Source organism: Centruroides sculpturatus, unplaced genomic scaffold (assembly GCF_000671375.1).
Source record: "Centruroides sculpturatus isolate CEXI.00-Female unplaced genomic scaffold, Cexi_2.0 scaffold1234, whole genome shotgun sequence".
Classification (NCBI taxonomy): domain Eukaryota; kingdom Metazoa; phylum Arthropoda; class Arachnida; order Scorpiones; family Buthidae; genus Centruroides; species Centruroides sculpturatus.
Window position 1 is genome coordinate 129026 of NW_019385398.1, and position 15555 is coordinate 144580.

Below are 15555 nucleotides of genomic sequence, written 5' to 3' on the forward strand. Positions count from 1 at the left end.
CCCTAAATCTGGACTGACAATTATTTTCAAAAACTCAAGTTCCAATGGCTCCAACAAAGCACAATGCAGAAAAACAGCAAAAAAAAAGGAAAACTGTTTAAAAAAATTATTTCTATTGTTGCTCTACCTCTAAGTCTGAAAATGGACAGAGTAGAGAGGTTGTGGCCGAAGTTTTCATCTCTAAAATGGGAACATCGAGCACCACCATCTTGTAAGCCTAGAAGTTTGACAATGGCATTCGGAACGTCATTGGAATAATGCTCGACATTCCAAATGCCATTATCAAACTTCTAGGCTTACAAGATGGCAGCACTCAACGTTCGACATTCACATTTCAGAGATGAAACTTCGGCCGCAACTTCTCTAGTGTTTCCAACTTAGCCAAAGGATTTAATATGCCGAGATCATAACTTGAATTACCTAACGTTTTAATTGATGGTATGTCTTCTAAACAATAATAACCTTACTTTTCTTCCCCTTCTACCACTATATCTTTATTGTACTAAATAAATACAGTAAAGTTTTACAAACAACAAAATTTTTATTGTTTTATCTTTTTTTAAGATGGGAACGGATTAATTGAATATCAGTTATTTATTATGAGAAAAATTGATTTTATATTTGTCATTTTCCATATTCATTAGATCCTTAGGAACAGATTAATGACGAATATAGAAGTTCTACTGTAGTCTAAATCTAATAGTCAAGAAAATGAAAAGAAAGACTGAATTGTTTGATTTTGTCAACTTATTTTGAAATTAAAATATATAGTAATGAATCAAATTATTTTTAAAGTTTCATTTTGTTTATTTTAAATCAATTACAAAGAGTTTTATAGACTATTATATGAATTAGGAAATATACAAAAAGAATTAAGTATTAATTAATAAACTCGCAGATTTCTTAGGATTTTACGATTATTCATTTATAAATCAAAAGGTTGATAATGAGTTTTCAAATTATTATTGTTTTGATTTTTTTAGATGTGTTTTTGATACACTTTTTGTTTAAAATGTATTTTCTCTTATGACTAAAGGTCTTCCAAGTCACACTCAGTATGAATTGGCAAAACGACAATGCTCTGGATTCAGTGGGATGGTTAGTTTTTACATAAAGGGTGGCCTGGAAGAAGCACAAACGTTTGTCAAAAGTCTGAAATGCTTCACTCTTGCCGAGAGTCTGGGTTGCGTCGAGAGTTTGGTAGAAATACCGTAAGTTGTATTGGACATAATTATTCTATAGAATAGGTTGTTTTATTAAAACTAATACAATTTATATCATTTCTATTATTATTCTTATATTCCTTTACAAAAGTGAAATAATATTATTTTAAAATTTGGTTCATTTTTATTTTTATTGTTTATGTTTGCACTAACAAGAGAATATTTTTCTAATGTAACATTTATAAAGTACTGATTAATCTTCATACAAAGAAAATTTTGGTATTGGTGCTTTTTTCAAGAGCAGTAACAGGGAATACTATCAGTTTACAATTAGTTACAAATGAAATACGAATTTATGAACTTTTATGCAAAAACTAATTTGAAGACGTAGTCTGTCTGAAGTTGGTAACCACCGTTTATTCACTTCTTGTGTTCTAAAATACAAACAATTGACGACCTGACCTTTCTTTTTAGGCTATTTGGCCGTCAAGTTTAAAAACATTCCTTTAAAAAATAGAAAAATATCCAATTAAAATTACAAAGTTAAAATTGAAACTGGCAGATCTTACATACATCATTTTTCTTTCCATCCTTACCGCTCGGGGATTTTCATGCTTTATATCCACTGAGGAAAATGCACTGGTAAATGTAGATTTTCATAGCCTCCACCTGGTGATGAATCTTTGCAAAAGTTTCAATTGTAGAATTTCATCAGATTGCAATTTTACAAAAATTAATTTGAAGACGTATTTTTCTGATAGACTACATCAGACAATTTCAGTGTTTTTTTAAAGGAATGTTTTTAAAGTCGACAGCCAAGCAGCCTAAAAAGAAAGGTCAGGTCGTCAATTGTTTGTATTCTGGAACACAATTGAATAAATGGTGGTTACCAATTTCAGACAGACTATGTCTTCAAATTAATTTTTATAACATTGCCATCAGACAAAATTCTACAATTGAAACTTTTATACAGTAAAAACAGAATTCGTGATAAAAATAGAGACTTAAGCTATTGATTTCCTGTTTACATTTATAGGAAAATGGAATTTAACATTTATCAGTCTTCTTCTTCTTTACCCTTAATTCAGTGAAGCCTGGGTTGGGCCATGGATCAAAGACCTCCATATCTTTCCACCACTTCTCTGCAAACACCACGGTTACATCATCAGTTCTTTTTCTTAGGTCTTCAGCTATCTTGTCCTTCCACCTCTTCCTGGGTCTTTTCCTAGATCTTCTTCCCTTCATCATCATCTCCAATACCAACTTTGGTATTCTATTCTCTTGGTATGTCCAAACCGTTTCAATTTAATTTATTTTATCTTCTCCAAAAATTTTTAATTCCTGTTTTTTCCCTTATTTCTTCATTGGGCTGCAATTTGAAAAAATTGCAAACCTATAAATTTTCACTGTGTTGTGTGTGTGTCCTTCCTTAATCTCAAGAACAATGTTAGATGGATGAAAGTCAAGACTAGATATGGAAAGCTTAAAGACAGGAGGGCCCAATTAATCTTATGACTTCTGGTCTAGACTGAAAGTTCGTATGTGATTTCAATTCAGAAATTTTCCGTTGAATGGCATTACATAGATGAATGTAGTATGATGTAGAGGGACAAGATATTACTAATTTGAGATTGAGAAATATTTTAAATTAACGATTGTCATAATGCCAAGCTACACTTTTTAATGTCACGATAATTTTTGCTTGTCTGTTCTGGGATAATACTAAGTAGTGTCATTAAGCCAAACAAATATGTAAGGAACAATTGGCGGGAAATGTGATACTGAACCTCACAGTGTCCTCATTACAAATGACACTTTTGTTTACAACTCTCATTTACTGAAAGATTAGTGCAAGCTATCATTAAGTCTAGATGACTATCAGATACATACATACTTAAATTTCTATTTTATTGAAACATAGGAACATTAGTTTTAAAACTATTATAAAATATTAATTTGGGAGAAAAACAAAGCAATCTTGTAGCTTGTTAAATTGGACCCAGATGTGGTCTGGTCATAAAACCATTTGTAGTGGTAAGGAAACAGCTACAATTAAACAAGTAAACATGTGGGAGGATGACATCCATATTTGGGTCAGCACAGACATAGGTGGTTGCATACAAAGCTTTCTTTTCTCTGATTTTTTGGAACTAACTTCTGACTAAACATTTAAATTGGGGAGAAAAAGGAGTGGAGGGCAAGGCTCGGAGCTGATATCACTTGGATCTCAGAGCTCAACAAGCCTACTGACGATAGGGAGTGAGGTTCTACTCCTCTGGGAAGAATGCTCAGGTATGGGTGAGGTCTGAGATCATATGAAGAGTGCAGACAGAGCCTCTCCATGGTATAGAAATTATCAAGGAGACATCAGATCTCCAATTATTTTAACTTATTCTTGATTGTTAGAATGTCAATCAGTACAGTGTGGTGCTGTGATAAACTGTGTATTTCCTACAAACCTGTGGTACATTCGGAACATCTTGGAATGTGCTTACTCAAAAACGCTGAGGTATGAAGGACACAGACCAACTTTCACCACTGTATTGCTTAATATCATTTATAGCAAATATAATGTCTCTATAATTAAGATATACATATATATGAACAGCTTATCTGTAAAAATTTCTTGTGTGCATTTATGAAGTCTACCATTATTTGGTATTGTACTGTAGAAGAGTTACAACTTTGATTTTTATTCTCCATGTTAAGAAAATTATATTTATATAAAAATAATAGATGAAACTTCACTTAAGGTTAACTGCCGTGACCCCACGTGGTGCTAATATTGTGTGATCAAAATGAGAAGAGATGATCCTCGTTGTAATGTACTGTGCAACACAAAAGGCAGGGTTACACAATTTAGGGTTCAAGTCAAGTACTGGACTGGATTTAATGAGAAGCAAAATATAATGATCCAAAATAACACTTAAATATTGTTGTGGATTTTTACTTATATATTAGATTGAACAGTATTTATATATAAACAACAATGATTATAAATTTTTTTTTATTGGAATATTTGAAATATAGAGTCAAGATCAATCAATGAAAGAAATTCTTTTTTTGTATAATCAATCAAATCTCCACCAAAATAATTAAACAAAGAACAAGCATCTTATGAGCTGATCACTTAAAGAAAGCCAGACAATTTGCTTCAACGAAGGCCACTGTTGGGAGCTACACCACACTTGAACAGACGTGTTGTCTTTTATCTGTCTATCAGTGTAACTCCACATTGCCCTATTTACAACTCCACACGTCAAGGGATCAGTCACTGGTGCAAATTAGTATATTTATATTTATATTTTTGAATTTAGCACATTTTGGGATTTCTTAGGAGTTTCCATCCTAAAAATGGACCCTGAAAAGAAAAGAACTAAAAATAATGCTCAAAGCATAAAATAACAATTGGACTTTGACTCCTTACGTCATTGCTAATTAGTTGATTTCAACTATTGGTGACACACACAGTAGAGTCCTACTAATCCAAATATGTTTCGGTCGGTAGAGAGGAAATTTTTTCTAACAAGAGGTCCATTTAGGAAAGAAAGGGAAACACTCCTTAGTGAACCACGTGAATAAGGCTTCATCAAGCTGGTCAAATGTTGAGGGCCTTGCTGTTTGTTGATTTTCAACTGATTTTTCTGAAGTAGAGGCACAAAACTGCTCAATCTTTGTGGGGTTTGTTTCCCCAGTCGGTTATTGCGGCCTTGCCCACTTCAAACTCTACTACCAATTTCATTGCACTTTTATCCTTGTCTAGTCTTTTCAAAACATCCAGCTTAACTTTCAATGTACATGTTGTGTGATTCCGTTTCGTGACCATCGTAGTAGCAGACTAAATTTAACTAAAATAATGTAGAGCAAAGAGTACATACAACATCCACAATTAAGCATGCTAACTCACACAGTAGCATCAGTCATCTGATTGGAATCCTGAACTGTGTATTAAAAACAACGTTTTTTACAGTTAAAATAATTTTAAGGTAAACAATGAAGGCAGGTTGCCATTTCAAAATTAAAAAAGTTGTTTTTTTAATTGTTTATTCTCCATTGAGTACAAGACAGATGAAATAAAGGATGGGGCAATGATGATATGATGTTGGTGATGTTGGATCTACGAAGGTAATCCCAAAAATAAGGTTTCCTATTGTTTTAGAAATACTAAGAAACATTTAAAATGATGTAAACATTATTGAAAATAAAGCTTGAACATTTATCTATTTTTCTACATAATTGTTGTTTTGGTTGATACATTTTTGTAGGCACGGTAGCAGGTTTTTTTTATGCCTGTGTCATACCAGCTCGCCACCATGTCACGGGACCGATCTTGCGCACACCTTCCAATATTGCAACTTTTCCGTTAAAATCATCCAGAGGATCTGCCAATTTTCACACATGTTTGCTCAACCTTCGCAACTGTCTTGTCAGAAATTGATGGTCTCCCACTTCTTTCTTTATTGTGAATTTCAGTATGACCAGCTACAAACTCCCTACACCACTTGCAGACATTTATGACATCCATGCATGACTCGCCATTCACTTCCATCAATTGTGCAATGAATTCAATCGTTTAACATGGGCATAAAAAACTGCCGTAATGCCTACAAAAATGCATTGACCAAAATGGCAATTATGTAGAAAAATAGATAAATGTTCAAGCTTTAAAATGATGTAAACATTATTGAAAATAAACATTTCTTTGTATTTCTGAAAAAAAATAGGAGACATTACTTTTGGGATTACCCTCATTTATAAATAAAGGGAGGGTCATTGATTATGTTGGATCTATATAAACCAGACCTGTTTTACTGCTTGCTTCTGCATTATTTCAATTATTCAGTTAATCTGAAAATCTGCTAATCCAAACAGGGCTTGGTCCCAATTAGTTTGGACTAGCGGGACACTACTGCATAACGTTGCAATTTGTGTATTCATCTCAAGGCAAATGACTTTTACTGTTCTCATTAGGTTTGTACACAGTGTAGTTGAGTATTGCTCTAGGCCAGGGGTGGCCAACAAGTCAATCGCTCGCGATGTCTTGACTTACACTTGTAAGTCAAGACGTGTTACACTTGTAAGTTGTAACCTAACGCAACGCGTGAACGAAACGCGCAAACGTAACTGTAGTGATATCGGACCTCCTCGTTCTCCCTCAGATGCGGTTATGTCGGTCCATGTACAATCCATTTGCGTATAGTTGTAAAAGAGAAATAAGAAATGTAGACAAAGGGTTGTAAAATCGAAAAAAAGAAGGGACAGAGAGAGTAGGTCAGGACATGGTAGAGAGAAGAAGGGTGAAGTGGTGGTCCCCGAAAGTGACAACGTTGAGTTTCAATTTTTCTTGTTTAAAATGTAAGTACCTTTTCTTCGTGTTTTAAATTAAATTGTGGCTTTTCTTTTCTATCTAAACTTAGTATGTATTTCACACCTCCCTCCCCCTCACCACTTAGACCAGGGATGGGCAACGTTTTTCTGTGTAAGGGCCGCATTTCAAAACTTTTGAACTAACGCCGGCCACATACAAGATAAAAGAGGGGGGAAAATGCCGGTAAATCACAATTATTTATTCATATATAATTATAAAATAGAATAGGTATACTTAATTTAGCTTCTAGAACTAATGTAAACGTAATGTATCAAAAATATTTGATTAAATATTAGTCACTGCTAGTTTTAAATTAGTTTCGAGGTGAGTTTGTTAGCCGGTTTCTCGTTTTAATTTTTACTAAATTCATTGCAGGAAAAACTATTCACACACATAAGTTGTAGAAAATAACATTTGAATTTTTGCTGCATACTTCTTAAGCTAGGAAATTGATATATTTATACACATTTTATGCAACTCGGGCCGCGGAATGCCCATCCCTGATTTAGACTATGCCTACGACAACGAGTCGATCGCGACACATTTTTAAGATAAAAAGTAGATCTTATGTACACAAAAAGTTGGCCACCCCTGCTCTAGGCTATACATTTGTTAAAAATGATTTATGACATTAAGTAGGTCATTCAGTTTTAAGGTACCATTGTGAAAAGGTTTTGTACCTTAATTAAGGTATAAAACCTTCTCACAATGACAGGCATTGCATTCAGTATTGCCTCCCTGGTCTTACTCAGCATGCTCCTGAGAATTTCATTTCTGCTGCCTGGATTGTTGTCTTCATGATGTAGTCCATGCTGCAGCTATATAAGTCAATATTGGGACAAAGTATAATTGATAAAGGACCTCTCTACATTTGAATGGCACTTTTCCAGATCAAAGTTCTCATACTCTGATAGAAGCCATCAGCTTGCTGTAGTCTTCTACTTATTTGTTTGCATCCTTTGATGTTTGTTCCCGGGTATCTAAAGCTGTTAACATCACTAAGACAAAATCTTTCTCACTTTGTTTCTAGCCATTTAAACACCGAGTACAAATGTTTTCCGTCTCCTTAATAGGCCTTCTTTGGGTACACTGTGGTCTGGTAGAATGTCAGTTGGTAGATATTCAAATGGTGTCACTGCTTACATAGGTTTCGTCTTACCAGCAACATCATTGTTGTTGATAAGGTTTAGATGCTACTGAGGGTGTTAAATTTTCTTTTGATAAAAAATTTAAGGTGTGCAGACGACAACTGATGGGATAATTGCTAAAGTTGGAGAAAATAAAATTGGAAAACACACGCGCCAAGTAAAGAAGATGCACCAGAGAGTGTGACAGGCTTGCTGAGTATGGATTGGCCTACCTAGATAGGGGGTTACCGGGGAGTGACGTCATAGTTGATACCAAAGTATAGACAGTGTCGATGCCGTTAATTAACCTTTGATACAATAAGAAAAGGTGTGCGAACAAATATATATGGGAAAAGCGCTATGCTTGGAAAGCAGAATTGGAAAATACACACGACAAGTAAAAAAACATGCTAAGGGTTGCAACAGGTTCACCTTAAATTTTATATCAAAAGAAAATTTAACATTCTCAGTATAGTTTAAACCAATGTTTCTCAACCTCTAACGAATTGTCACCCCCTTCAATAAAACCGTTACCTATTTTCGCCCCCTTCACTTCAAAATCCGATGCCGAGGACCAAGACTAACGCCAAATTCGTACTGCATTGAATAGACTAGTGACCAGTATAATGTTATTTGTTTAATTATTGTATGATATAACTAATAAAATATCTAATTATTCTTAATATAATGTTTTACTATATCACCCAGAAAATTGTTTTTTCCTCCCAAAATATAAATTGTTACTAATTGCCCCTCAACATGGAAAAATGTCCACATGGGGGCAATATTGCCCCCTTTGAGAAACACTAGTCTAAACCTTATCAACAACAATGACATCACTGGTAAGATGAAACCTATGTAAGCAGTGACACTATTTGAATATCTACCAACTGACGTTCTACCAGACCACAGTGTACCCGAAGAAGGCCTATTAAGGAGGCCGAAAACATTTGTACTCAGTGTTCAAACAGCTAGAAACAAAGTGAGAAAGGTTTTGTCTTAGTCATTTTAAATAGTTCTAGCTCCAAATGCATAGAAGCTGTTAACATCCTCTAATAATTCTCCATTTAGTGTGATTTTCCCTCCTTTCCTCTCCAAGGTTCCTTCTCTGAGGAGAAAGGAAACCTTGATGTCACCATATCTTGCTTTTCTCTCGACTTACCTTAATTCCTCTAGCTTCCTGTTCCATACATCCAGTTGATGATATACAGTAGACCCCTATAATGTGTAGATACGTTCCTCGTTATACGAATTTTGCGTTGTAGGAATCCTTAAATACATGAGCCAATCGCAGCCCGACACGTGTGAAGTTTACAGACTATAGCTGTTTGAAAGGTTTTCTTCCATAAAATTAATCAATTCTAGACTAATTCGACTTAACATTTCCAAAATACGTATAATTTTTTGGGAATAATCCGTATAAACTATGCTATAAACAAAAAATTGTAGGATTACTTACCGAGCGTGCACCATTCGACGTCGCCATTGCTTAAGCTTGTGTTCGTTGCGGAGCAGTGCATCAAACGGCAGCCGCGATTTCTGATGTTATTTTTCTGCGAAAAATTCGTTGAATTTTGGAGACATCATTAATAGAAATAATTCTATTAATAATTTAATAAAGACTTACGGTACCTAATTTACATACTGTACAGATGATAGTAAACTCAACTTACCTGACTAAACTCTCCGTAGTGTGGCGCTAGACGGCGGAAAGTAGTTTGGCTGCTCGTCCGCGATGACGAGTTGGCAATGATGTTTTACTGCGTTTTACGCATCCCTTTTAGCGTCTTTATACGAATACTGTCGCAATTTTTTCGCCGCGTCATAGGAATCTACGTTATAGGAACTCGTGTTATAGGGGGTCTACTGTACTGTACTTCTATGTCTCTCATCAGTACTGTCATCTGCAAATAGCCAAGCCCGCGACTTATTTTGATTGACCCTTTTTTACATTCTCATGAATTTTATCCACTGAATATAAACTGAAGTGGTAACAAAACACTTCCTTGTCAAAGTCTTGCCTTTATTTCAAGCCACTCTGTTTTCCCAATTTCTGTTTTGACACAACTTACAAGCAATGTATACTACAAGCCTATCTAATTTATAATTTTTGTCAAGATGCCCTTATTCTAAGGCAGGGGTCACCAAACTATAGCCCACAGGCCAGATGTAGCCTGCTGCTGTACGGTGCCACAAACGAGCCAAAATATAATTATTTATATGGAAATATCATAGATTGTAGATAAACTTACACTTATTTTTATTTTTTTTACATAGCAAGTAAAAATGTCAAAATTGGTCCAGTCTGATTTTTGCATCTGACAGTAATATAATTTTTAGATTAAAAAAAGTGAAACAAAAAATTTGGCAACTTTGGATAATCAGAGTGCTTTTTGTATAAGTACCGGTACCTGCAATGAAATTTCTAAGAAAAGCAATTACGAGCTTGCTGCAGTAACAGAGTTTCTGTATTGGTAAATAAATTATTTTTATTTTCCAATACAGTTTTTATTTTCTTTATTTTTTGTGTGTATTCAGTGTGCTGTGTTGAAGAAAATAGTTATGCAACCTGTGCTCATCATTCTCTGTTATCTGGCCCACTGTGACAAAAGTTTGGTGACCATTTGTCTTGGGACACTATCAGATGCTTTCTCAATCTATACTAATATAATAAAGAGGTAATGTTTGTATGTAAGTTTCGTTGCAGCAGGTAATCTCTGAAACTACTCATCCGATTTCGAAAATTCTTTCACCAATATCTAAAATGGAACCTCAGGGTGGACATAGGCTGTATATTATTCCGTTAAACATTCATATAAATTAAAATATATAATCTAGGTTAAGGCTTTTATGTCCAACAGATGGCGCTACGAGTACGACGCCCTAAGTTTGCTTTTCTGTGAAAATGAACTAAAGCGGATCATCATCTATCTATTTATATAAATGAAAATGTAATGTTTGTTTGTTCCTACCGATTCCTTTTAGATTTTGACACAACACTGCATTCGAATGCGCACGTGTTTTTATATCATATACGTGTCGAAATTTCCCGCACTGGGGGGAGATGGACAAGATTAAGGCTTACAGTAAAGAACTCTGCTTCTATTTATACTATTTTAGATGCGGGTTTTTGCGTTTTTGATTGCGTTTTAATAGGGTACGTCAACAGAATGTACACTAAGAAGGAATTTTTCGATATTCCCCCACGGGGAGAGGGACAGAATTAAGGCTTACCGTGAAGAACTTGACTTCTATTATATTACTTTAGATGCAGGTTTTTGAGTTTTTGATTGCGTTTTAATAGGGTACATCAAGAGAATGTACACTAAGAAGAAATTTTTCGTAAAATTTTCCCCCCACAGGGGAAGTGTTATGCATTTATAATAGATAAATTTTGAGCCACAACAACGCGTGGTGGGGTCTGCTAGTATCTACAAAAGGCATTACTAAATCTTTGTGAGACTACTGAGGGAAAAAAGTTGGGAATACAACAGAGATTATCAGCTCTGTGGTAGATTGGTTCCTTCTAAACCCTTGTTCCTTTTCTAGTTGATTTTCCACCACTTCTGATCCTGCACTCTTTGAAAAATCTTGGCTATATGGGAGTAACAATGTGATTCTTTTAATTTTCACATCTTTGTCAATTTCCGCAGCTTTGCCCATCATTTTCCTTAACACAGTCTCCACTTGTGTGTGTGTTATTCTCTGTCTCTCCCCTTTGTGTTTTCTTCCATTATACATTTAATAATTTTTGGAAATACTTCCTCCACCTCCTTCTTATGTCTTCCTTTTGTGTAATCAGTTCTCCATTCTCATTTTTTTTTTTATCATATTTGTCCTAACACTATCTTTTTGCTCACTCTTCACCATCTCATAATTTTTTTCTTATACCCTCTCGTGTCTTCTCGTAATTCTTGAAGAAATGTTGGGACAAATTACTATTTTTAGCACCTCTTTGGCCTCCTGATACCTGTGTCTTTTTCACCCCCCTTGTCCCTTCCACTCTTTCCATACATTTTTCTTTTCCTTTACTGCCGCCTTAACCTTTGTGTTTCACCATGAAGTCTCCTTCTCTTCTTTCCTTCAGTTCTTCCACATATATTGGCTACACATGTTATGTATGTTTCTTTAAACACTGTCCATGTTTTCTGTACTCCTCCCATTTCCAAGTTTGGAATGTGGATTGAGAGTTTAGTCTGAAACTTGTGTTTCATTTCTGGTTCCTTTAACTTTCAAACCTGTATTTTCCTTTCTCTTATTTCCTTCATTTTTGTTCCAACATTATCTTGGAATGACTAATTTGTGGTTGTCATTTTGTTCTCTTTTCACCCCACCCATATCAAGCTATCTTTTGTTAATTTGTCTTCCTAAAAACCAGCTGTTTCCAATTAGCATCCCATTTCACTCACAGAAAATTAATTAATAACTTCCCTTCTTTATGTTGCCATATCCAAATGGGTCTATAATTTCTTCCAGTCCACTTCTCTCCTTCCCTAACTATGCATTTACAATTTTCTTATTTCTAATTAATACAAGTGGGAGGGTCCGCGAGGTTGTTGATAAGGTGTCGGTGATATATAAGTAAGAGCAACCATCATAAAAACTCAACAAAATTTAATAGTTACTAAGGAATTACAAAAAAAGAATATAGGTGCGAGGAATATAGTTCCATCGATCTAGCTACCAAAGCACTAGAATGCGCTATTAATCCCGATTTCAAACAACTATTACTGACCAAGAGAGAGAGTGTACATAAATTGGTTAATTATCATACCTCGTTGCAGTAGTTGATTGGAGTTTTTGCGGTAGACTATCTGTGGAGGAATAGGGGAGACATTTGGGATGACACTTACACTAATCACCAAAAATAAGGGTATTCCTTTGGGACTGACTAAGCGGATAAGGGGCACCAAACCAAAAAAAAGATAGCTTTTATCGGACAATTGCCCCGAAGATCGGGTGCGCTCGTGTTATGTCCTCATCAGGCATGGGAATCTGATCAGGTGACTTGTTGTTTGATAGTGATGGCATGTCGAATGTGTCATTGCTGGGATGGTCGGAATTACTAAACCTTAGATCAATTTTGTTTATTTCTTTCGATTGTTTTAAGATCCTCCCAGTGGACTTAATGTGAGAAAGATGACAGATAATTAACAATTGATTGTTATAACATATTTTTGATATTTTCTTGGGTCAATGCAAGGAGGAGGACTGTCACTTTGAAAACCCTTTATAAACATGTGTTTCTTGGTTGATTGTTGACAGTTAATTTAACATTTGATCTTCGCTGTTTTTAGCTTTATGGGAACCGGACAGAATGAAGGGAAGTTTCTTATAATTCCCCTTTTTCTCATGAATTTATGGAAAACTAACTCTGCAAATCTGACATTATGATTTTTTCTCCTATTTCCCTTAGGAACTCTTCCAACAATTCTTCCTGATTGTTTGTGGAGCATAAATCTGGATAAAATTGTTGACTCCTTTCAAATTTCACTCTTATTTTTATTGTTCTGTCACTGATGACACTTATTTTTCCATCTGTTCCTCCATTCCAAAAAGAGCTTATACACCCTTATCTCAGGTCTCTTTCTCCCACTTTCTTCCACTTTGTTTCACTGAATCAAATATAGTAAATGTCTTACTATCATGCACTCCACTGATTCTTCAACTTTTCCATTGAGTGTCAGGATATTGACTGTACTAATCTTCAGTATTTTCCTTTTTCTTCCTGCTTTCTTTATTGTTCTGCCATTCATCACTGGTACTCCCAGTTGGGAGGTTGAGATTAACCTTGGTAATCCATTTCTCATAGCACTCCCAAAGTACTATGCATCACCACTGTGGGGTTTGCTCTAGCATATAGTTCTTGGTCCACTGACTATTTGTGAAGGCTGTCATTCCAACAACGTCACCACTCTCAAAAGCACTTTTTTCTTACTGCCAGAAAGTGTTTTTGGAGTGCTTTCTCCTAGACAGGTTGCTAAACAAAGCTACAGAGCCCCATCAACCTTTGATGTTTGAAGTCAAATTTTCCTTTCTCTTCTTGAATTGAAAAAAAAAAACACACATTTAAGCAAAATACCGATAAATGTATTTTGCAGTGGCATGTGGTGACATTTTATGATAGGGAAGCTGTGCTGGCCCTGGATAAGATAAGTATAAAGCTAAGTAGAGGGCTGTCTGTTCAAGACAGACTTAGCCGTATAGTAAGGAAAAGAAGCGAGAAGAAAAATGAAAGTAATTAGATTAAGAAAAAAAGGGGGGAAGGAAGGCAAGGGTAGGGTTCCATGGGTGTCGGCACTGCACTCATTAAAAACAGAAATAGATACATAAATTGGCTACATTTCCTAATACAGATTACAGTATTTACATAGTAATTGATCCTGATACATTTATAGAATATAAATGGTTACAATAGTTTATACAATAATCAGGTTACAGAATAAACAAAAAAATTTTTAAGTAGTTTTTAAGTAAAAAACAGCAACTTGGTTACATGGCTAAAAGATACAGTATTAACATTAATTATCAATTTACATTTTAAATACAAATATTAAAACAAAAGGTTACCATGATTACAATCTATATCTATATATAAAAATGGACATGTATGTCCCTATATTTCACTTTTCCGCCAAAACTACACATCGCACGTGAATGGTGTTTGTATGTGGTAGTATCCCCAAGTCTCCATTCGTGCACCAGGGGGTTGCGTCTCGATAGCTATAAGGGTGAGGGTGATATGGGCTTGAAAGTGGTTGAAAGTGGCTTTCTATTTCGAATGTTTTGTTCAAATTTGTTTGAACAAATTCGAACAATATTCGAATATTGGTTCAATTATAGAACGATCGTAAACGTTCCAGAAACGTTGAAAATAGTTCGTTTGACTCGACATGAACAGGAGACGTTCAGAAATAGAATCGGGACCAGGAAGTGTTAATATAAAGCAGCATGCAAGATTTACAGGCAGTTTTTTGCGCTTTTGCGGGAAACTGAACATATTTTTATGCTCATGTAAAAATTCTCTGGAAACGTCTGGAAACAAGAGACCTAATTCTTGCATTTTGTGAAAACAGGTAAGATTGGCTATAATGTAATTATCTTAATCTTCACTATCGTTACTTTTTGCCCACAAATAAAAACCCAGCGAAGCGGGTCCTTGCAGCTAGATTCTAGATTACTTAGAAAAAGTCTTTTATACAAGGTCTGTTCAAAAAGTATTGGACCTTTTTTTCTTCCGCGTAAACCAATGATGCGCGAGAGGCCTCCTTCGGTGGAGTTGTGGAGGGGACAGTCATGCACAGCCCTGCATTTTTTCCCGCCTGCAGGAAGCGTCAGTCGTTGGCAATCGGCCTATGAGTGAGGTCATGTAGTGCGCTCTCATCGGATTCCACTAAGCTGGAAAATGACTGAACAACGTGAGCAGCGATATTACATGAAATTTTGTCAAAAACCTTGGCGATATCCAAGCGTAAACCATTCACAAGATTCAGCAGGCTTTCGGGGACGATCCTCGAGGCCAAAAAAAGCGCGGCAGGTCCGCAGCAATATCAAAGGTCATGTTGACAGTTTTTTCGACTCTCGTGGGGTGGTGTGTCGTGAGTACGCACCACAAGGCCAAACCATCGCAAAGAAGTACTACCAGGAGGTCCTTCGTCGTCTTTCTGATACAGTGCGACACAAACGACCGGATCTGTGGTCGATCAAAACTTGGCAGCTCCATCGTGATAACGCATCCGCCCATTCTGCGCATCTGATTCGGGCTTTCGTCGCCAAACACAATACTCCTGTGGTTCGTCACACTCCGTACTCTCCCCACATGGCTCCGTGTGACCTTTGGCTATTTCCCAAGCTGAAAATGCCGCTAAAACGAAACCGAATTTAGTCGAGAGAAGAC

At 35.7% G+C, this 15555-nt stretch overlaps 1 protein-coding gene across 1 annotated transcript in view; it reads left to right on the top strand.

Annotated features, from left to right (window-relative positions):
• Positions 1–15555, top strand: part of LOC111638536 (cystathionine gamma-lyase-like) — a 45999-nt gene that overhangs the window by 23255 nt on the left and 7189 nt on the right. Inside the window, exon 10 of the mRNA XM_023384253.1 lies at positions 1037–1211. Coding sequence (XP_023240021.1) covers positions 1037–1211 — 175 coding nt within the window. The remainder of the gene's footprint in view (positions 1–1036; positions 1212–15555) is intronic.